The sequence below is a fragment of the Eretmochelys imbricata genome, chromosome 5 (genome assembly GCF_965152235.1).
Source record: "Eretmochelys imbricata isolate rEreImb1 chromosome 5, rEreImb1.hap1, whole genome shotgun sequence".
In the NCBI taxonomy this organism is placed as follows: Eukaryota; Metazoa; Chordata; order Testudines; family Cheloniidae; genus Eretmochelys; species Eretmochelys imbricata.
In genome coordinates, this window is record NC_135576.1 from 112,701,648 (window position 1) to 112,722,955 (window position 21,308).

General features: G+C 43.3%; 2 protein-coding genes and 1 pseudogene across 2 annotated transcripts; all 3 read right to left on the minus strand.

The window, feature by feature from the left end:
- Window positions 1-1,120: 1,120 nt before the first annotated feature.
- On the minus strand, window positions 1,121-1,716 carry LOC144265392 (interferon beta-like; annotated as a pseudogene).
- A 3,443-nt stretch (window positions 1,717-5,159) lies between these two features.
- LOC144265393 (interferon tau-2-like) lies at window positions 5,160-8,238 on the minus strand. Its single transcript, XM_077818036.1, is given in 5 exon segments — window positions 5,160-5,278; window positions 5,281-5,558; window positions 5,560-5,623; window positions 6,035-6,149; window positions 8,026-8,238. Coding segments are annotated over 5 exon segments (789 nt in total).
- Window positions 8,239-18,812: 10,574 nt separating this feature from the next.
- LOC144265394 (interferon beta-like) lies at window positions 18,813-20,078 on the minus strand. The gene is made up of 2 exons (XM_077818037.1): window positions 19,505-20,078; window positions 18,813-18,889 (listed from the first exon to the last, which is right to left on the minus strand). The coding sequence occupies exons 1-2, from the start codon at window positions 20,076-20,078 to the stop codon at window positions 18,813-18,815; spliced, it is 651 nt and encodes a 216-aa protein (XP_077674163.1).
- Window positions 20,079-21,308: the final 1,230 nt, after the last annotated feature.

The following is a 21,308-nucleotide window of genomic DNA, read 5'->3' on the forward strand; positions in this document are numbered from 1 at the left end:
ATGCTGAAGCAAAGCCTGTTACAGTTCAGAGGTAAGATTTCCTTTTTAAGAGCAGCCCAAGGCAAATTCTGAGCAAATGTGTAACATCAATGATTTGGAAATCATAAGGTTTTTCTCCTTTGGTTCAAATATTATTTTGTCTTCTGGCATATTTTCAGAAATATCGTTTGTTTTACATTTTCTCATGTGAGTAAACCAATCTGGTCATGGCAAGAAGTATATAAATTGTGCAGTTGGAGTTCTGTAGGAGTTGGTCCCTTGTTTAGTGCAGGGCAGACTGATAAGAGTCTGGAAAGGTGCTGCTAGTAGAATCCACTGAGAGACGAAGGACTCCAGTGGAGGTGCCGTTTCACTCAGCAGGTTTCATAACATCCTCACCTGAAGTATCAGATGCTGGAATGAAAAAGGAGAATGATTCAAACATACATACACAGTTTCAAATGTCAAATATTGTCCCTGCAGCAAAGAGTCCTGTGGCACCTTGTGGACTAACAGACATATTGAGGCATAAGCTTTCGTGGGTGAATACCCACTTCATCGAATATAGTCCCTGTTTTTCAAAGCAGATGTCAAATCATAAATACTAAGCCTTAGTGCACTTATCATCTTGTGACAATTTTTTTTTTTAATTAAAGCTGTTGAAATGTAGGGGTAAACTGAACAAAGAAAACCAGAATAAGTACCCTTGACCATCCTAGGTGCAGAGGTAACTGGCAGAATTCAATGGTGGGATTGAAATGTGTGGAGACAGACCCTCAGTTTTCTGGTGTCCTGACTGGAATGTTGGCTTACTAGGCAGTTGTTGAAGAGAGGCGTCTCGCTGTTCTTTTCCACAGTTAAGACACTTACTGGGCAAAGTTATATTCATTATGGTGAGTTATCACTCACAATATTTTGTCATTAGTAAGCAGTTATGATGTATTTCTATGTTTTTCAAATGGAATATTGTGTGTGGTACGAAAACACTAGACTATATGCTACTCTAAAACAGTTTTATTAACATGAGTTTGAAATAGCTGAAATTACAATGGAAAAAACAGTGGGACCTACGTAATGCAAGTTATAAAACTACCATCCATCTCTCTTCAGTTGTTTTATTGAAACAATATGATTTAGTTTCCTAGAAAAATACAAATATGGTATCTTCATTTTTAAGCCAATCTGTCAGTACATCAAGAATTAGAAAACATCTGGATCTTTCTGCACGGATGATCTTCCAGGCACACCGGCTGTATTAATTTTCTTTCAGGAAATTGTCTATTATTTGGAAGTATCTCTTCAGTTTCAGGCTGGTGAGGAGGAGGTCCTCATTTCTGGGTAGGTTATCTCCATTCCCTTCTCAGCGCTCAAACACATCCCCAGCTTCTCAATCTGCTGGTGAAGTCCATTTTGGAATTCCTTTATGGAAGTCCCATTCCAGGCAGCTTGGGTGAGATTGTTGTTAAAGATATGGAAAAGCTCTTGGAGGATCTGCTGGATGGCTACCTTGGCATTCTCTTGGTGGGACAGTTGGAGCTTGAGGATATCTCTGGGCTTGAAAGCTGTCCTTTCATTTAGACATTGGAAGGGAAAGTTGCCACCCATTTTCTCCAGACGCTCTAAACTCTCGCTGTTCATTCTGGTTTGCAGAACATGCAGCCTGTTACAGTCCAGACATGAGGTTTCACTGGAGAAGAGCAGCACGAGGCAAAATTGCAGCAAACTCCTGCTGATCATGATGATGTCTTAGATTCCCTGTGTTTGTGTAGAACTTGAGCAACTGGTGTCTGTTGAAGGTCTTCTGTAAACTTTTGTGTTTTCGACCCCTGTCTCTGAATTTAAGCATTCTGTCGGAAAAGATTTTTCTTTCATCACTTTCTACTTTTCAAGGTTTTTTCTGCTTGAGGTTTTTACTTTTGGTTTCCTTCTTTTTAGTTAGTGGAAGCGAACAAGTCATTCGAAGAACCAAATCACAGTTAGTAACTACTTTAATATTACTGAACCCCAACATTTCTTTCCTTCGGTCCCCCCTGCCCTCTTAGATAACGAAAATGTAAAGAGTAAGAAGAACATGATGATGAACAGTGTCGTCCAGTTACAGGTTAGAGTAGGGACCTGTCTGCCTGCACCCAAGTTCCTGTAGTTAGCACTGCTCGGCAGGTCTGAATGTCTGTCACATCAGCAAGACTATCTATGCTTTTAAGTGATAACAATGAATTTTGGCAGATGGGGGGAACTAAAGCAGAGCTTCTTTTTGCTAGACTCTGCAAATAACAGCAGTGAAGTGATGTGTAAAGCTGCTGTTCCTTCACTTTGCCAGCAGGTGGCAAACTTTCCCTTTCTGGTGTGGCACTCAAAATCAGAAAAGCCTGCTGTGCTCTGGCTGTCTCATTCCTTCCTTCCAGCCTTTGAGAGGGAGTAATACTATAGGGACCTCTTCATATTTGATAAGCCTGGAAAGAATTCCTGTGGGAGATTGGGGCCAGAGAAGTCTCTCTTAATCTCTCGCAATTTCCTGGCCATTTGAAATATGAGAGATGAAAAACCATGTGTGTAGGCCAATACCAGAGGATGGACAGAGAGCACTGAGAAACTGTGAGGTTTACTTAAGAACCTGATACCAGTTGTGAAAAGCCCAAGGAACAGGTACAGTTGAAGGATGTGAACATGCTGTCTTCTCGGGAAGTTCTGACTAGTTCCTAGTGATATAGTGTAGTGACATGGAAGGGAGTTGTCCAAAAAGATTGTGTGGCTGGTAATAAATATGCTAGAGCGACTGACATAAATGAATGTCACTTTCAAATGTGTTTGCCTTTTCACCATTCAAGCTTTATTCTTTTTTCAATGTGCATTTCACTGAGCTTGGACACTGAAATTCAAGTGGTCTGATGAGTGAAGTTTGCAGCCTTCTTTCTGTAGCAAGTTTCACTTTCTGTTTTTCACACCATACCATTAGGCTGTCATGTTGGAGTTTCCATCAGTGAAGGGGAATGGTTTTCAACCCAAAAATTGAAAAGGAATGTTTTCATATTAATTTTAAAGAAGGAAAAGAAGAAAACATGACCATATTTCTGTTCGTGTCACTTCTTTTACATCTCCCTCTCCCATCACCTCGAGCACTTTTTAAAATCATAATCTAGAGTTTTGCCTAAAGGATTCGGAAATGTCACTTTCAAAAATGCAGTTTATTGTACATAAGTATACCATATAAGGGACCCAATCATACCAGAGGCGCTGCACCCCAATCTTGCATTTACTCCACTGGGAGTTGTGCGTGTGCATTTCCTGGCAAGTTGAAGCTTCAGGAGATAATAGTTATGTGAAGGAGAGAAATTAAATAATCTGAATTTAAACTTTTCCTATTAAATTAAGAAAGCTATGGGAGGAAAGACACATGGTCTTTCAGCATACTTTCATCATAATGAGCCTGTTTTCTGGGAAAAGTTAGATGGAGACTGAGCTGGTTAACATATTTGCTAGAATTTGATGAAATCCTGTCCATTTAAATTTCAGTGAAAATAGCAGGAAATTTTATTGGAATTATTTTTTTCTGTATCAGCCAGCTTAATTTGCATATGAAATAAGAGATTAGTTTAGCCCCTTTTCCAATAGGCAAATAATCTGCAAAGAAATTCAGAATTTGCCAATGTATTTATTTAAAATGATTTGACAAATGATTTATACACATTCCACTCTGATTGCTCAGGACCTTGTCACCACATCTTTTCCCTTTGCTGTTCATAATTTGCTGCTTGTTCTGTGTGATGGTTCACCTGAGTCGATGCTATTGTGTCTGTTCCTGGGATGGTTGCCTTCAAATTCAAAACTGCTTTCCGGATGGCTGCACGAACTTCTCTGGAAAAAGTCTCTTTAAAATATGTATTTATATGAGTGTTTCTTATACTTTCTGACTACAGAGATATTCTTTTCCAACAAAAACTCACACGTACAAATATTTCAGAAAATGTTTACAAAGTGCCAAACATTTTTCATAAATGTTTAATCAGTCTCAAATGTTCAGGCTGTGGCTGAATTATGTGGTTGGCAGCGCTACTGTTGACTGATAGCTCTTCAGAACTACTATCCACCTACACCAAACTTGGTAGAGAGGAGGATCCTCACTAGATCTGATGCCACCGGCAGGTTTATTACTATAATTTTAAACGTTGGGTTTAGGTAATTTTTAGGCATTGTTGATGTTATAACAATGTTATAAGTTTAATCCATTCTGTACACCAAACTGGTTGTTGGTGGCAAGGAGCACACACGCCTGATGTGGAGGGGTGGCACCAGCTGGTCAGAAAACTGGGGGATAGAATTGCTGACTTGAGTGTACACAAGCCTGATTCATATGGCTTGATTTGTTTGTGTGTGTGTGTGTGTGTCTGTGTGTGTGTCAGGTGGAGGCCGGGGGGAGGAGGTGGAGTCTCTGTAAGACTTGTTAATTTTAAAGTGATATTATGAAGTTGTTGTCATGAAATTTCGTCATGATAGGAAACCTCTTTCTATGTGTATCCATCCGGTTGGACAGGACCTCCAGAAGGTACTCACTAGGCTGAGGACAATGGGAAACCAGTTGGGAAACCAGTTTGGAGAAGTTGGTGTTAAGGAGAATGGGGGTTAGGAGTGGAAAGTTACTGAAGGTCAACAAAGAGCAGATGACAAAACCCAAAGGTTCTAAAAGAAATCCCAGGGGGAAGACCCACAGGACATTTGGGCAAGAGGAAGGAAGGGGATGAACTGGCCAAGGCCAGGTTATGTGAGGTGGAGGAGAATGCTCTATTTTTGTGCATATAAGTGATGCATTGCAACAGAAGGATGTTGGATGACCCCAAGTGATTCTGATACAGGCTCATAGAATGGATGCATCCGATGAAATGAGCTGTAGCTCACGAAACCTTATGCTCAAATAGATTGGTTAGTCTCTAAGGTGCCACAAGTACCCCTTTTCTTTTTACAGAAAAATAAATCCATGTAATTGCAAATCCATTTCCAGTACAGGACAGGAAGAGCCTGAAGCTGCTGCCAAGGAAATCAGTTGCGATTTGGCCACTGACCCTGTAGAAGAAGGATCAGGCCCTATATAAGCAGAGTTATAAAATATCCGTTATCTCTGTTCAGCTGTATAAATTACCTTAATGTGAATTCATTTACTCCAGGGAAAAGTTTTGTACTGTACCTTAGTTACTCAGCCTTTGAGTGAGTTTGTCAACCAGCACAAAACATCTAGGTATTTCCACGCGAATGATCTCCCAGGCACACAGGCTGTATTGCTTTTCTTTCAGGAAAGCATCTATCCCTGAAAGTATTGTTTCACACTCCGACTGGTGATCTGGAGGTTCTGACTTTCCAGGTTGGTTAATTCCTTCTCCATCTGTGCTCTCAAACATGCCTCCAGCCGCTGAATTTGCTGGTAAAGGCCATTTTGGAACTTGACTATGGAAGTGGCATCCCAAGCACTTTGGGTGAGGTTTTTGCTAAAGATGTTGAAGATCTCTTGGAGGATCTCTTGAATTACCACCTTGGCATTCTCCTTCTGGGCCACTGAAAGTTGGACAATATCCTGGGTGGGCTTGAAAGTTTGTGCATTGTGAGGGGAAATTTCTGCTCCTTTTCTGCAGAAGCTCTAAGCTCTCTTTGTTCACTCACAGTATGAGGCAAAAGTGCAGCAAAAACCTGGTGGTCATGATGATGTCTTTTCGCTCATTTGCTTTGTGTGGAACCTTGAGCCTGGAGTTCGTTGAGGGTCCTACGTAGACTGCTGTGTCTTTCCTTTTTGTCTCTGAATTTAAGTATTTGGTTGGAGAATGTTTCTTTGATCATTTTCTGTTTACAAGATTTTCCTTCTTGAAGGTTTCAGAATTTTTCTTTCTGTTCTTCTTGCTGTTTGCTAGTTCTTTTACCACATTTCCTCTTTCTTTCTTTCTTTCTTTCTTTCTTTCTTTCTTTCTTTCTTTCTTTCTTTCTTTCTTTCTTTCTTTCTTTCTTTCTTTCTTTCTTTCTTTTTGTGTGTGTGTGAGAGTGACACCCTGCAAAGCAGAGAAAGCAGACTTACCGCAGCCCGCAGGTTGTAATGGGCTCTGCTCTCTATTCTCCCATGACTTTCCAGGGGTGTTGGGCATCTGTATTCCACAGCAGGGTGAAATCCCAGGGGAAGACGTTGCAGGGTACTGAAAGCAAATGAGCAAAACTGCAAACCCAGGATATGAATGAGACCATGCTTTTGGTCGCTCTTATTGAAGTTTCACACCCCCAGCAGCCATTGTTCCAGCTTGGGGCAGCCCTGACAGGGTGACTGTAATGGAACCACCCTGTTAGGGACTGGAAGGGAGATCTAACAAAGCCCTAGAAGTGATGCAGACACTCAGGTGCACTGTTTGGAAAGATTTTGTGTTCTGTGCAGAAGCCATCGTGTCATCAGTTTCCCCAGCTTTCATTTCCTCCTGCCTGCTAGTGGAATGAAAAGGGGGAGCTTAAGTGGGGATGTATTGGTGGTGTTTTTCTTCCTTTTGTCCACCTGTGGTTGGCTTTCCCACAGGAAGACCTAAAGTCACAGATGATGGATAACACCAAATGGCTCTTAAGTAGATTAAAAGCTTCTTTCTGAGTATCTGAGATGATACTAATAGAGAGCCCCTGACTAAGCCAGCCCTGATACCAGAATGGGCCCCACCTGAGAGAAATTAGGTGATTCCAGATTTAACTGCTGAGTGGGCCCAGCTAAGGAAGGGTTGGAGGAAAGAAAATGCAGGGAGTCAGAAGGTGCCTGCAGGGTCTTGAGTGAGCAGGGAGGCACCCAGAATAACCAAGGGACAGATTGGAAGACCTAGAAGGGAAGTAAAGAGGTGAGGAAGGAAATGGCACAGGGAAAACTGCAATATGGGTAGAGGATTTGACGTAGCTGTACAGTACATGGCCCTAGGCTGTAACCCAGAATTGAGGTTGAGACTGGATTCCCCTACGAGCCCCAAGGAAGTGGTGCGCAAGGGTAGCTGAGCCCAGCGAGGTTCCCCACCCCAGGTTGCACTTACTTTTGAAATCTTTGCTTCCATGTTCCATAAGTACTTTGGAAGAAATTTCATACAAAATGAAATCAAAGATTGCCTACTTGAAACTTCTTTTTTGGATGGGTAAGTATTGCTGGTAAGTCATATAAATAATTGTGCTGCTAAGATTTGAATTTACTTAGCTCCTGGCCTAGCCCAAATGTGTGGGGGTTTTTTGTTTGTTGTTGTTTGTTTTTTAATTCTCCATAGATTGTGCTGCCTTGGAACAATAAATAAACTCCAAACTAGAAAAGGCACAAAACGAAAATCTTTTTCTTTACTGATTGTTTTCCCCTCAATTTAACATAGACGTGGTAACTTGTTGTAGGGAGTTAGGAGAACTCACCTGGATGTTGTCCCTTCTTGGTGTGCAAATATTTTATTTATAAAATGGATATTATTGTTACTGACCTTCTGGGAAGGACTTACGAACAAGCAGAAGATATCGAAAAGGTGGCGGCAATCTTTCAAAGCCAGTAAATAAATTAGCTATCTGCTTTAGAAGTAGGTTTTAGTTTCCTGTTTGAGTGCTAGCTAACAGATCTTTTAGAGCCAAACCTTGGCATTTGCACCAAGTCTTATGCAAATCCAGGAACTACATGTAACTGACCAATTTGCCTTGCAAATAAATCTGCCTACAAATGTTGAGGAAGCCGTTCAGGAGGTCTGTTAAACATTTGGCCCTGAGAGTCATACAAGAAAGGTAGAAATGTAAAACTTGTTCCACTTATTTGTCGCAGATTGCTTCTCTAATGTCCATGTCCAGCATATGTACGTGTGTCTTTATGACAACAGTTAAGGGACTGGGTGAATCCGCTTTAAATTGAAAAATCTGGTGGGAAGAGGGACATTGTCGGTAGCCTCTGTTTGCCCGAAGTTGGGAATGGGCGATGGGTTGGATCACGTGATGATTACCTGTTCTCTCCATTCCCTCTGAAGCACCTGGCATTGGCCACTGTTGGAAGACAGGGTACTGGGCTAGATGGACCTTTGGTCTGACCCAGTATGGCCATTCTTGTGTTGAATACGTTTCATGTAAAGATGTGTTCAGCTTTTGAGGATCTAATCGTCCCAGAAGAAATGTAACCTTTTCATGGACTCTTGTTGTGCCGGCGCCCGACTCTGGCCGCAAGGGTTTCACTACGTAGTTTACCTCATTCAGCTGCCTGATGACCTTCAAGGGCCCATCCCAGGCATCCTGTAGTTTGTCCATTGTCAAGGGAATGGGAACCGTCACCTGGTCCCCGGTAGCATAGGAGCAGGCACACGCTGAGCGGTTGTACCAGTCTTTTTGCTTCCGTTGGCTAAATTCTCCCTGGTCAAGTCCGTGAGCTCAGCAAGCTTTTCTGGGAAAGTCAGTACGTATTCCACCACTGATTTTTTCCATCTGGGGAGGCCTTTCCCTCCCATTCGTCCTTCATCAAGTCCAGGGGTCCCCTCACTCTCCACTCATAAAGGACCTGGAAAGGAGAGAACCAGGTTGATTCCTGGGGCACTTGCCGGTACGCGAACAGCAGGTGGGGTAAATGCTTGTCCCAGTCCTGTGGGTGCTGGTTCATAACGGTTTTCAGAATAATCTTTAGGGTCCCATTGAACCTCTTCACCAGCCCGTTGGACCGAGGGTGATACGCTGAGGCCCAGGTGTGTCGGATCCCACGCTTCTCCCACAAGCACCGGAGCAGAGTTGACATGAAATTGGAGCCCTAGTCTGTAAGGACCTCCTTGGGGAACCCCACTCTGCCGAAAACAGTCAGCAGTGCATCTGCCACAGTGTCTGCCTGGATAGAGGACAAGGCCACCGCCTCTGGACAGGGAGTAGTGAAATCTACCACCATCAGGATGTATTTTTTCCCTGTCTGAGTTGCTTTGCTGAGGGGTCCCACTATGTCCAGGGTCACCTTCTGAAGAGGCTCCTCTATGATGGGCAGGGGCCTCAAAGCTGCTTTCCCTTTGTCCCGGGCCTTCCCCACCCTCTGGCAGGGGTCGCAGGACCTGCAGTACTTGTGGATGGTATCAAAGATCCTGGGCCAGTAAAAGTACTGTAGCAGCCTCTGCTTGCTGCACTGGATTCCCTGGTGTCCCGAGAGAGGGACATCGTGGGCCAGGTACAGTAGCCTGCGGCGGTACTTCTGGGGGACCCTCCTCCGGCTGGGCTCCCACCCAGTTAACCCTTTGAGGGCTCAGTTTGCTCATCCTGTCCCTGAGCTTTTGGCACCGGGCCCATCTGTGGGCCCCACTGCCCACAGTAATTACACCTCAGGTCCAGCTGGTCCTCTTGGAGGGCCTGTCCCCCTGGGATTTCATTCCATATCCCAACCTGCTGTCTACAAACTCATCAGGCAACTGCCCTGCCTGGCGCAGGTCCTTCAGCCTCTTGTCCATGAACCATATCCTCAGGTCAGGGGGACGGAGTTCATATCATCGCTCCAGCCCCATTAGTTCAATCACATCCTCCTTGGTCTGGACCCTGGCCCCATTTACTGATTGGTGGGTGTATTTCCCCATCAGCGTGACCAGTTTCAGATAGGTCATCCCCTGGGTCTTCTGCACACTCCGGAACCTTTTCCTGTATGCCTCGGGGTCAGCTCAGATGTGCGCAGCAGGGCTTGTTTGAACAGTTCATTGTCCCCTGCTTCCACCTCATCTATCTGTCTGAACATCTCTATGGCTTTGGGACCCAGTAAGGGGGCCAGATGCCGAAGCCCGTCTGCAAGCCAACCTGGTGCACATTGCAGGGCTTCTCAAAGGCAGTGAGGAAGGCATCTGTATCATCCCCTTCCTTAAACGGAGGCAGTTTCAGTCCCATTTCCAACTCCAACCGTCTCAGCTCCACCAACTGGGAACTCGGTCGGGAAGATCTCCTTCTGGTCAGGTAAGTGGATCCTGGGGCTGCCTGGCTGCTTTCAGCCCCACCCGCATCCCTGGCTGGGTCGGTGGCTGGGATGACCCCAGAGGCTGCCTGGCTGCTCCCAGCCTCTCTTGCGGCCCCAGCTGGCTCAGGAACTGGCTACTTAGCATGATCATTCTCTTCCAACTGGGCAATCAGCTGTGCCTTGGTGAATTTTCCAATTCCAACGCGCAGCCCTCTCCCTTTGCAAAGCTCTACAATGTCTGGCTCAGGATTTCCAAGATGGACTTGGCTGAAAGTCACCGATGTCTGTAATAGCAAGCTCCGTTCTACTCTGTGTTCCTGTTGACGACTAAACCTTCTGTTAACGCTGGCTAAGAGTCACCTCTGACTAGGGAGTTGGGGCACAGGGCCCTTTTGCTTCCCCAGGACCCCGCCTGTGCGGACTCACTGTAGGAAGCGCACAGTGTGAAAAGGGGATGCTGAATGCTCTAAGGTCAGACCCAGGAAGGTCGAAGCTGTGTAAGCTTCTTGCCCTGGAAACACTATGGTTAAAGAGAGGAAGCATGCCCCCACCAGAGTCCTGACTGGCTTCGTATGGAGTAGTTCCAGAGCGTCACACAGTGACTCCGCGACAACTGGAATCAAAGTGCACCGCGTGGACAGAGAATCCTGCAGTAACTGACTGGAGAGCAGGAAAACAAAGGAGGATGAGCGAGACACAGGCATGCTGGAATCTCCAAGAGGTGAAATTACAGGAGGCGGAGGAGCCTACGGCTTAACCGGTTGCCGCAAGGCCAGAGGGGGGACGGTGGCTGCAAGTTTTGTGAAGCTGTTGTGCTAAACGAAGGTGGGGAGGAAGCTCCCTTTTATGGACAGCCAGTTAGATGTAAAATCCATTGTAGCAGCTGTTCTCTACTTGCTTTACCTGTAAAGGGGTAAAAAGGTCTCTTTGCAAAGCATAAGTGAAAGGAAGTGAGTGCTCACCATGCTGGAACTTCTTAAAATGGAGGAAAAACTCTCCCTTTATCTCTCTGTCTGTCCTCCCAACTGGAGAGTTCGAGAAGGCAGCAGCTCTGCTGTCAGATGCCTGTGGCCAGGTATGAACTATCATCAATATCATACTTAGAAACTACTCATTTGAAACCCCTCATATCTACGTAGATCAGGAAATATCTAGAAAGATGCGATTAGCTTTCTCTCTCTCTCTCTTTTTTTTTTAATATTCACCTTTTTTAAGAACAGGGTTGTCTTTTTGGTGTCTTACGAGGTTTGTGCACGTGGTTTTTACTTAGCTGGTGGCAACAGCTGATTTCTATTTTTTTTCCTTTTCCTTTCTCAGCTCTTATAGTGATAAACCTGCTGGTGGCATCAGATCTAGTGAGGCTCCACCTCTCCACCAAGTTTTGTGTAGGTGGATCATAGTTCTGAAAACACTCTTTGGCACTGAAAGGACTGGGGCAGGGAATCTAATAGGACCAGAGCTGAGACAGATGCTGCAGATCTGTGTCTGGAGAGACCTTTTTGATCAGTGCAGAAACCGTAGAATCTGCTGAGTGTGGAGATGGAATGACAGCCACTTCCATGAGGAAGGCTGGGGTCCAACCTGCTGCTCCTCCTTCCTGCCTACCATTGGAAGGATGTGGGAGAACTTCAGTGGGGGATATTTACACAGTTTTCCTCTCTTTTAAGAAATGCGAACTGGGATTCCCCACAGGCATTGGCTGCTCCTTATGATACAGGTGATATTGTCAAAGAGATCAACTGAATTCTCCACTCAGCATGGTCCCTTTTTTAATTCAAGGTCTGCTGGCATGAATGGGAATGGTTTCTCTCTGGCACAGAATAGGTTTGGGGCAGTTAGACTTTTTCAGAAGAATTCAGTATTGTTCCTGGATAGTAACTGACTGATGTATTCCCCCTGTCATAAGTATAAAGGGAAGGGTAACACCTTTCTGTATACAGAACTATAAAATCCCTCCTGGCCAGAGGCAAAACCCTTTCACCTGTAAAGGGTTAAGAAGCTAGGATAACCTTGCTGGCACCTGACCAAAATGACCAAAGAGGAGATAAGTTACTTTCAAAGCTGGAGTGGGGGGGAACAAAGGGTCTGTCTGTCTGTGTGATGCTTTTGCCGGGAACAGATCAGGAATGCTCTTCAGAACTCCTGTAAAAAGTTAGGAAGCAATCTAGCTAGAAATGCATTCGATTTCCTTTTGTTTAAATGGCTGGTAAATAAGCTGTGCTGAATGGAATGTATATTTTTGTAACTTAAGGTTTTGCCTAGAGAGATTCTCTATATTTTGAATGTGATGACCCTGTACGGTATTTACCATCCTGATTTTACAGAGGTGATTCTTTTACTGTTTCTTTCATTAAAATTCTTCTTTTAAGATCCTGATTGCTTTTTCATTGTTCTTAAGATCCAAGGGTTTGGGTCTGTGTTCACCTATGCAAATTGGTGAGGATTTTTATCAAGCCTTCCCCAGGAAAGCGCGTGTAGGGCTTGGGGGGATATTTTGGGGGGAAGGCCTCTCCAAGTGGGCTCTTTCCCTGTTTGTACCTTGAGGAAGTTTTTCACCTAAGCTGGTAAGAATAAGCTTAGGGGGTCTTTCATGCAGGTCCCCACATCTGTACCCTAGAGTTCAGAGTGGGGAAGGAACCTTGACACCCCCAAACTGGGGGCTGCATTTTAGAGGTGACAGAGAAGCTTTGATAATCCTCATTCCAGTGCCCTATTCCCGCTCTCATTACACACATGTACTTTTGTTTGTGGTGTGCATTCAAGAATGAATTTTGTCTTTGCTGCGCTCACACAAAAATGATGGAACCGAATGTGTGTGTGGGACACACAAATGATGAGCAGTCATGGAAGCCCACACTTAATGGGCAGGCTGGTGCTTGTAAATGTATTGTGGGGAGGTGGTATGTGAAGGCACACAAACCTGATTGATGGAGTTATGAGCAAGCTAATTAAATGGTAACTTAACTGGTGTGTGTTTGAGGGTGTATACTGTCTTGACTGGTGCCCTCTTCTCCCCTTCCCCACCCCTCCCGGCAGTAGTTTGGCCTCTTCCAGCACATCTACTCCACCAAACATCCACAACAAGAAGTTATCTGCTCGGGGAAAACAACCAAGGAAAAAGTAGCAGAGGAAAAAGAGGCAGAGATCAGGTGTGGTGCATGGTTTGTTACCGTGGAAAGACTAATTATCACTCCATACCTCCTTTTTCCTATGGAAGTACAGTAAACTTGCACACTGATTCATCCGTGTATCTAAGTATGTTCCCAACTGGAAGCATGAACACCAGTAGGATGGGTCACATACTAGAAGTCACGTGCATAAGTACTTTCTGGACTTGGGGTTTTAAGGCTGAACAATAATAGAGTGTTTGGTTGGATTGTTTTTTAACCAAATCATTACCACTCTGTTGCCATATTGTATAAAATAATCATTTATTCCAATTAATCTACAATAAAATATAAATAAGAGCAATGAATAATAGACTGATATAAATATCCTGTTAAAAATATCATAAAATGCCCTGAAACTATTTCCACAATGCACAAATAGAATAAGTAGTCACAACAGCTTTTTAAATTCCACTGCATCTCATTGTAAATCATGTCTAAAATGTTCATTGATTTCAGTTAGTCCTTCTAAAACGGTTGGTATTTTTAATTTCTAAACTTCTTTGTGACTTTGTCCTGTAATTGAAAACTGCATAATTCCACTTGGATTCTCTTGCCAGCGCTGATGCTGAACTGCTTGTCTGCTAGAGGAAATAACTGGTATCTCTTCACCTTCATCCTGGTGAGCTGAAGGTCCGTCCTTCCGTCTTGGTAAGAGAGTCCCGCTTTCCATCATTGCAACCAAACCTGTCTCCAGATGCCCAGCTGGCTGATGAGTCTATGTTGGAATCTCTGACTGGAACTCCCGCCTCAGGGAGCTTGTTTGGAAGCTGTTCCAGTTGACATGTGTTATGCTGTGATACTGTGGTTATACTGCATGTTACAGTTCAGAGGTGAGACTGGATCAGAGAAGAGATCATAGAAATATAGATGAAACACACAATGTCAACAATGTTTAAGGTCCAACCCTTTCTTTTAAAATTCTTAATTGTCTTGTAACTTTTTTGCATCGATATCCTTCATTTTGCATTTTAAACCTGAGTAAATGAACAGAATATTATCACATGAAATGAAATTTGTGCAGTTGGAATTTCATGAGAGTGAATGTATGGCATAATACATCAAGCATTATGGAGTTTTAGACGTCACTGTGGGAAGAACCTGCAGAGAGGAGGGATTCCACTGCATCCGTCTGTCTTCACCCGAATAGTTGCAGCATCCGGAGCTGAAATGAAATCGGAAATAGTTGAAACACAAAGGGAAAAAATATAATCTTCATTGAATTGATCTCAAGAAATTAAATGACAATATCGTTTCCACACATAAGCTCGCAAGTCTTTTAGTATGTTCATATTTTTTTAAAAAGTCTCTAGGAAGCTTCTCAAACCTTGGAATACTAGAAATAGTTCTCATGAGGACAAATTAATTAATAGCCATGCTGATAATTGTAGAAACACACTACGTATGTCGAAGTCAGAGTGCTTTGGTCATCAGATAATGATATTTCCTTCCCTCCCACACCACAAAGTGCTGGTGAGGTGCCGAAGGATTCCACATATGTGTACTTTGTTGCATGGTCTGCCAATTCCCTACTGCACAACAGTACTGATATGTGAGAGATTATGAAGATGTGCAAAAATAAATAATAGTAGAAACACCAAAAAATAAATCCATGTGACTGAAAATCCATTTCCAGGACAGGACAGGAAGAGCCTAAAGCTGCTGCCATGGAAATCAGTTGCGATTTGGCCACTGATCCTATAGAAGAAGGATTAGGCCCTATATAAGCAGAGTTATAAAATATCCGTTATCTCTGTTCAGCTGTATAAATTACCTTAATGTGAATTAATTTACTCCAGGGAAAAGTTTTGTACTGTGCCTTTGTTACTCAGCCTTCGAGTGAGTTTGTCAACCAGAACAAAACATCTGGGTATTTCCACACGAATGATCTCCCAGGCACACAGGCTGTATTGCTTTTCTTTCAGGAAAGCATCTATCCCCTGAAAGTATTTTTTCACTTTCCGACTGGTGATCCGGAGGTCCTGACTTTCTGGTTTGGTTAAGCCCTTCTCTGTCTGTGCTCTCAAACATGCCTCCAGCTGCTGAATTTGCTGGTAAAGGCCATTTTGGAACCTAACTATGGAAGCCCCTGACTATGGAATCACCTGAATAAACCATGAAAACATTTCTGTGCATATTAATTTGGTTAGAGTCTCCCAAGGCTTCCTGCACTTTGATAAGAACTATCAGAGTCTTGCATCAGCTATATGAAAGTTTCTGAATAGTGCAGAGAAAGCAGACTTACCAGAGCCCCCAGATTGCCATGCACTACGCTCCCCATTCTCGCATTACTTTCCATGGGTGTTGGGGATGTTTATCCTACACGAGGGTGAAGTCCAGAGAAGATGTTGAGGAGAGAGGGAAATAAGTACTGTAGTATGAATACCAGGAGAGGATAAGGTAACAAAGTAATCACAGGGTAATGTGGAGTGGGGGAGCCAAATCATCTTTTTCAGTAAATCTATATGGTGACAGCAATTTAGGGGCACTGGAATACTTGTTGTTGTATGGCTGCTGAAAGCCATTGAACAAAACTGTAAACCCTGTATATGATGGAGACCATGCATTCACTTGCTAATATTACTTGATGCTGCTCAACCCCAGCACCCCTACTTCCATCTTCCCTGCAGCAAGTGGGCAAAGAACCAGTCTATTATTTGAGAAAACTTAGTTACAAGGGCCTCAGAGCCTGCTGCAGAGGATCCATGCAGGGGTAGAGCCCTCTGCTTATGCCTCTTCTCTGTGCCACATGGAAGCGTGTGTGGAGTGAGATGAGGTGCCATGGAGTCAGAAGCTTTTGCTCCCATTTCCCTTTTGGGGTGTTCTCCATACAGTTATGATCCATGTGTGGGGCCTGGAATGAGCAGACGCGCATTGAGCTGGGGCAGTGCTACTACAGGTCTGGTGGGTGCATCTCTCCATGTCACCTACAGAGAGTGTCTGAGGCAACTGCAGTCTGAAGGAAGCCCTGGTTTCATGGCTGTAATGGAACCTCGCTGACAGGGACCGGAACGGGGCTCTGAGTGTTTCCAACAACTGATGCAGAAACTCAGTAGCTCTGTGCGAAAAGACCTAGTGTTCTGTGTAGAAGCCACAGGCTCATCTGCTTCTATGATGAAGGCTGGGGAGAAACGTGCGAGTATCCCCTCCTGCCTGCCAGCAGAAGGATAAACGTGAGCTGAAGTGGGGATGTATTATTAGCATGTTCCTCCCTTTTTATCCCCCTGTGGTTGGCTTTCCCACAGGAAAGCCTGAAATCTTAGATGATACATGGCATCAAATGGCTTCTTCAGTAGATGAATGGATTGTTTTCCACATAGCACAGCTTATAAACAATATGATGGGATGAATGTCAGGAGGTTCCCCACTGCACTCCATGAGCAACAAAGCAGTTAGAGTCTGAAGAGTTTGTATGGCTCCCAGGTGCTATATGACGGCCATGTTCCATCGGGGGGGGGGATACATTCTGCGGGTGGTGATTTTGTCATCCTTGACTTTTTCATGCAGTCTAATTTTGCTCTCATTATTCTCAGATGATTGTGTTTTGTCAATATAACCTTTGGCTCCAACTACGTGAAGGAATGAATGAAAGGAGAAAGATTTGGGCAGGAAAGAACTTGGACAGCTGATGGCTACAGCTCTTGGAAAAAACTGCACCACAAGAAAGGAGAGGCATTTGTTTTAAGAGTTAACTCCTTGTACATGCCTCTAAACCAGCAGGTCCCAAACTGAGTTTCCTGAATCAGTGGCAGTACGTGGATTACTGGGTGATGGTCTTCAGAGAACTGGCAGATCCCATGTTCCTTTAAAGACCGCTAAAATTATATAAATGCGTTTCTAGTACTACCTTTCTTTGTAAGCATTTGGTGTACCTGCCACACAAATGTTAGCTGATCCTGAATGGGAGGGGAAAGGATCAATTTTTGTAAGATGAGGCCCACATAATGAAATGTTTGAGAACCCCTCAGCTAAAGAGAACAGAGGGCAAAAGCTTCTGCAATGCTGCCATCTGTTGACTGTGAAGAATTTAGTCTCGTATTAGAGACACCATAGTTTGGACTGTGTTACAAAAGGGATTTAAAATGGGACATACCTTCCCGGTTTTTTTCCCAAAGGCAGTTTTTCCCCAATCAGTGAAAAAATTCACACACACTTTGTTTTTTTACTATTTGAACATTTAATGTAATGGTTGTTTGACTTCTTTAAAAACTTTTAAATAAGAAATCTCCAGATTTAGAGTGTGACTTAAATTAATGCTAGACAATGATGGGACTGACTAATAGCTCTTCAAAAATACTATCTACCTACCCAAACTTGGCAACGAGATCCTTACAAGATTTGGTCTAATGGATGGTTTTTTGCTTTCAGGTAATTTTTAACTATTGGGTTTAGGGTAATTTTTAGTCATTCACAGCTCAACTGAAATTTTGATGCACTGTGCTCCTTCAGCTGGTGGTTGTTGGTGCAACATGCAGTCCCTAAGCACACACGCTTGTTTTGGGAACACCCGGGGGAGAGCAAAGGGAAGCAGCAGCAGATGCTTACAAGCCTGAATGACAGGTGGGGTTGGGTATGTAAAAGCTTGATAGTGTTTGTGAGCCAAGTGTACCCAAACCTGACTGGTGGAGGGGGAAAATTAGACCCACGTAAGCCTCCCTGATGGTGGTGGTGGGGGAGATATGGAGTCTGCGTACATGGAAACCTGACAGTTCACACACATCTCATTGGGGAGGAAGGGGACAAGCAACTTTGTACCAAGACAGCCTGAAGTCTTCCCCTTAGAATGCCTGTGTCTCCATCATCCCTTTCATTTCATCAGAATGAGCTACTGCTCCAAACACTTGCAACTACAAATGTTGTGGGTGAAAATGATCTGTTATGTCACAGGAAAGCTCATGTACTTAAAGTTAGGCAAATGTTTACAAGTCCTTTGCTGAACTGGAGTCTTAAGGGAAAACAAGAGAAGATTTTTATTGGGTCTCTGTTTTTTTAAAAAAATCTAATTAGTACAAATCACTACTGCTGTAGGTTGCTATTTTGTAGAAATAAATATTTATTTATAAATATTATAAAACCTCTGAAAAAATAAATAAAAGCAATACATTAATATTGTGAATAAATATAAATGGATCAACATAAAAACACTTTTACAAATCCAGTAAAATGATCTGAAAATCTTTTCACAGTGCAGGAAAAGAATATGTATTTGCACTAGTTTAAAATTTCAGAGTGCCTAATTTAAAGAGCCTGGGGCTCCAGCCGATGCAGGGACCCCAGTCCCTTTAAATCTCCGCTAGAGCCCCAAGCCCCGGGGTAGCGGAGGCAGCCGAGAGGCCCTTTAAATCACTCCGAGCTCTGGCACACCCAGCCGCCTCTGCAGCTGGTAGCCCGGGATTTAAAGACCTGGGATTTAAAGGCTGGGCCTCTTCCGGTTGAGGCCACGCCTCTTCCGGTTGAGGCCCTACCCCCTGCTCAGGACTGTGGCATACTGGTAAGTCCTTTAAGTTACTTTCATCCCTGGATGTAGGAAATCTGTTGGAGGATCTCCTGGATGGCCACTTTGGCAGTCTCTTTCTGGGTTTCTCTGGGCTATTTTCAGCAAAATCTTCTGTTTAACATTTTCTCATGTGAATAAATCAGTCTGGTAATGGCAAGGAGGACATAAATAGTGCAGTTGAAGTTTGGCAGTTTGCTTAATTCAAGATGGACTGATAGGAGTCTCGAAAGCTGCTGATTCGAGAATCAGTTTAGAGACGAAGGACTCCAGTGGAGGTGCAGTTTCCTTCAGCTGTTTTCATAGCATCATTAGTGGAAGCATCACGTGCTGGAATGAAAAAGGGGACTGGTTCAAACATGGAGAGATTCAAATGCCAAATAGAGGCCATCTTTTTCTAACCAGATGTCAAATCCTAAATCCTGAGCCTTAGTGCACTTGTCATCTTGTCACAATTTGTTGTTACTAAAGCTGTTGAATTTAGCGGTAAACAAAAGAAAGAAAAGCAGAATAAGAACCCTCGGCCATCCCTATGTGCAAAATGAGCTGATGGGATAGAAGTGTGTGAACACAGACCGCCCGTTTTCTGATGTCCTAACTGGAACGTTGTCTAACGAGGCAGTTGTTGAAAGGGGGCTTCTCACTGTTCTTTTCTATTTGGCATAGTTAGTTATAACTTAACAATATTTTGTCTTTAATTAGCAGTTATGATATATTGGTATATTTTTCATATAGAATATTGTGTGTGGTAGAGAAGCACTAAATTATATGCTACTCTGAAAAGATTTGAGCATGCGTTTGAAATAGCTGTATGCATAAAATTACTATGGGAGAAAGATTGGGCCCGACGTATTAGGAGTTATAACCCTATCACCCATCCTTCACCAGCTGTTTTATTCAAATAATATTATTTGAGTTTTTCTAGGAAAAAAGAAAAGATGGTACCTTCATTTTCAAGTCTCTTGGTGAGTTTGTCGAGTATGAGGAAACATCTGGATATTTCCACACGGATGATCTCCCAGGCACACCGGCTGTATTGCTTTTCTTTCAGGAAATCCTCTATTGTCTGGAAGTATCTCTTCAGTTTGAGGCTGGTGAGCAGGAGGTTCTCATTTCCTGGGTAGGTTACCTCCTTTTCCATCTCAGCACTCAAACACGTCTCCAGCTTCTCAATCTGCTGGTGAAGTCCATTTTGGAATTCCTTTATGGAAGTCCCATTCCAGGCAGCTTGGGTGAGATTGTTGTTAAAGATATGGAAGAGCTCTTGGAGGATCTGCTGGATGGCTACCTTGGCATTCTCTCGGTGGGACAGTCGGAGCTTGAGGATATCTCTGGGCTTGAAAGCTATCCCTTCATTTAGACATTGGAAGGGAAAGTTGCCACCCATTTTCTCCAGATGCTCAAAACTCTCGCTGTTCATTCTGATTTGTAGAACATGCAGCCTGTTACAGTCCAGACATGAGATTTCACTGGAGAAGAGCAGCACGAGGCAAAATTGTAGCAAACTCCTGCTGATCATGATGATGTCTTAGATTCCCTGTGTTTGTGTAGAACTTGAGCAACTGGTGCCTGTTGAAGGTCTCCTGTAAACTTTTGTGTTTTCGACCCATGTCTCTGAATTTAAGTAGGAATTTAAGGATTCTGTAGGAAGAGATTTTTCTTTCATCACTTTCTACTTTTCAAGCTTTTGCCTGCTTGAGGTTTTTACTTTCATTTTCCTCCTTTCTATTTAGTGGAAGCGTACAAGTCATTGGAAGAACAAAATCACAGTCATTACCTTTTTTTAGAAGAAAGAATCCCTATATTTCTTTCCTGAGGGCCCCCCGCCCCACCCTCTTAGATAAAGAAAATTTAAAGGGTCAGAAGAGTGATGATTAACTGTTTCATCCAGTTACAGGTTAGAGTAGGGACCTGCCTGTCTACTCCCAAGTATCTGTAGTTAGTAGTGCTAGGCAGATCTAAACATCTGTTAGATCAGTAAGTTACATCAGCAAGACTATCCGTCTTATGAGAGAGGAAAATCCCTGTGTGTAGGGAATACCAGAGGATGGACAGAGGGCACTGAGAAACTGGGAGGTTTACTTAAGAAACTGATAACTGAAAATACTGTTCCAGAGTAGCAGCCGTGTTAGTCTGTATTCGCAAAAAGAAAAGGAGGACTTGTGGCACCTTAGAGACTAACAAATTTATTTGAGCACAAGCTTTCGTGAGCTACAGCTCAATTTGTTAGTCTCTAAGGTGCCACAAGACCTCCTTTTCTTTTTGCAAAGACTGTATGTTTGGTAATATGCTAGAGTGACTGACAAATGAATGTTACTTTCAAACGTGTTTCCCTTTTCACCATTCAAGCTTTATTCTTTTTTTCAATGTGCCTTTCACTGAGCTTGGGCATTGAAATTCAAGCGGGCTGATGAGTGAAGTTTGCATCCTGTAGCAAGTTTCACTTTCTGTTTTTCATACCATAGCACTAGGCTGTCATGTTGGAGTTTCCATCAGTGAAGGGGAATGGTTTTCAACCCAAAAATTGAAAAGGAATATTTTCATATTAATTTTAAAGAAGGAAAAGAAGAAAACATGACCATATTTCTGTCCGTGTCATTTCTTTTACATCTACCTCTCCCATCACCTCGAGCACTTTTTAAAATCATAATCTAGAGTTTTGCCTAAACTCTTTGGAAGCGTCACTGTAAAGAAGGCAGTTTATTGTACATAAGTATTCCATATAAGGGACCCAATCATACCAGAGGCG

Bases quoted from the DNA above. Each gene is read 5' to 3' on its own strand.
- LOC144265394 (XM_077818037.1), bottom strand. From the start codon at position 20,078: ATGATCAGCAGGAGTTTGCTACAATTTTGCCTCGTGCTGCTCTTCTCC. The intron at 18,890-19,504 runs GTACCATCTTTT...TTTTCATTCCAG, and splicing joins CAAGAGACTTGAAAATGAAG to CACGTGATGCTTCCACTAAT.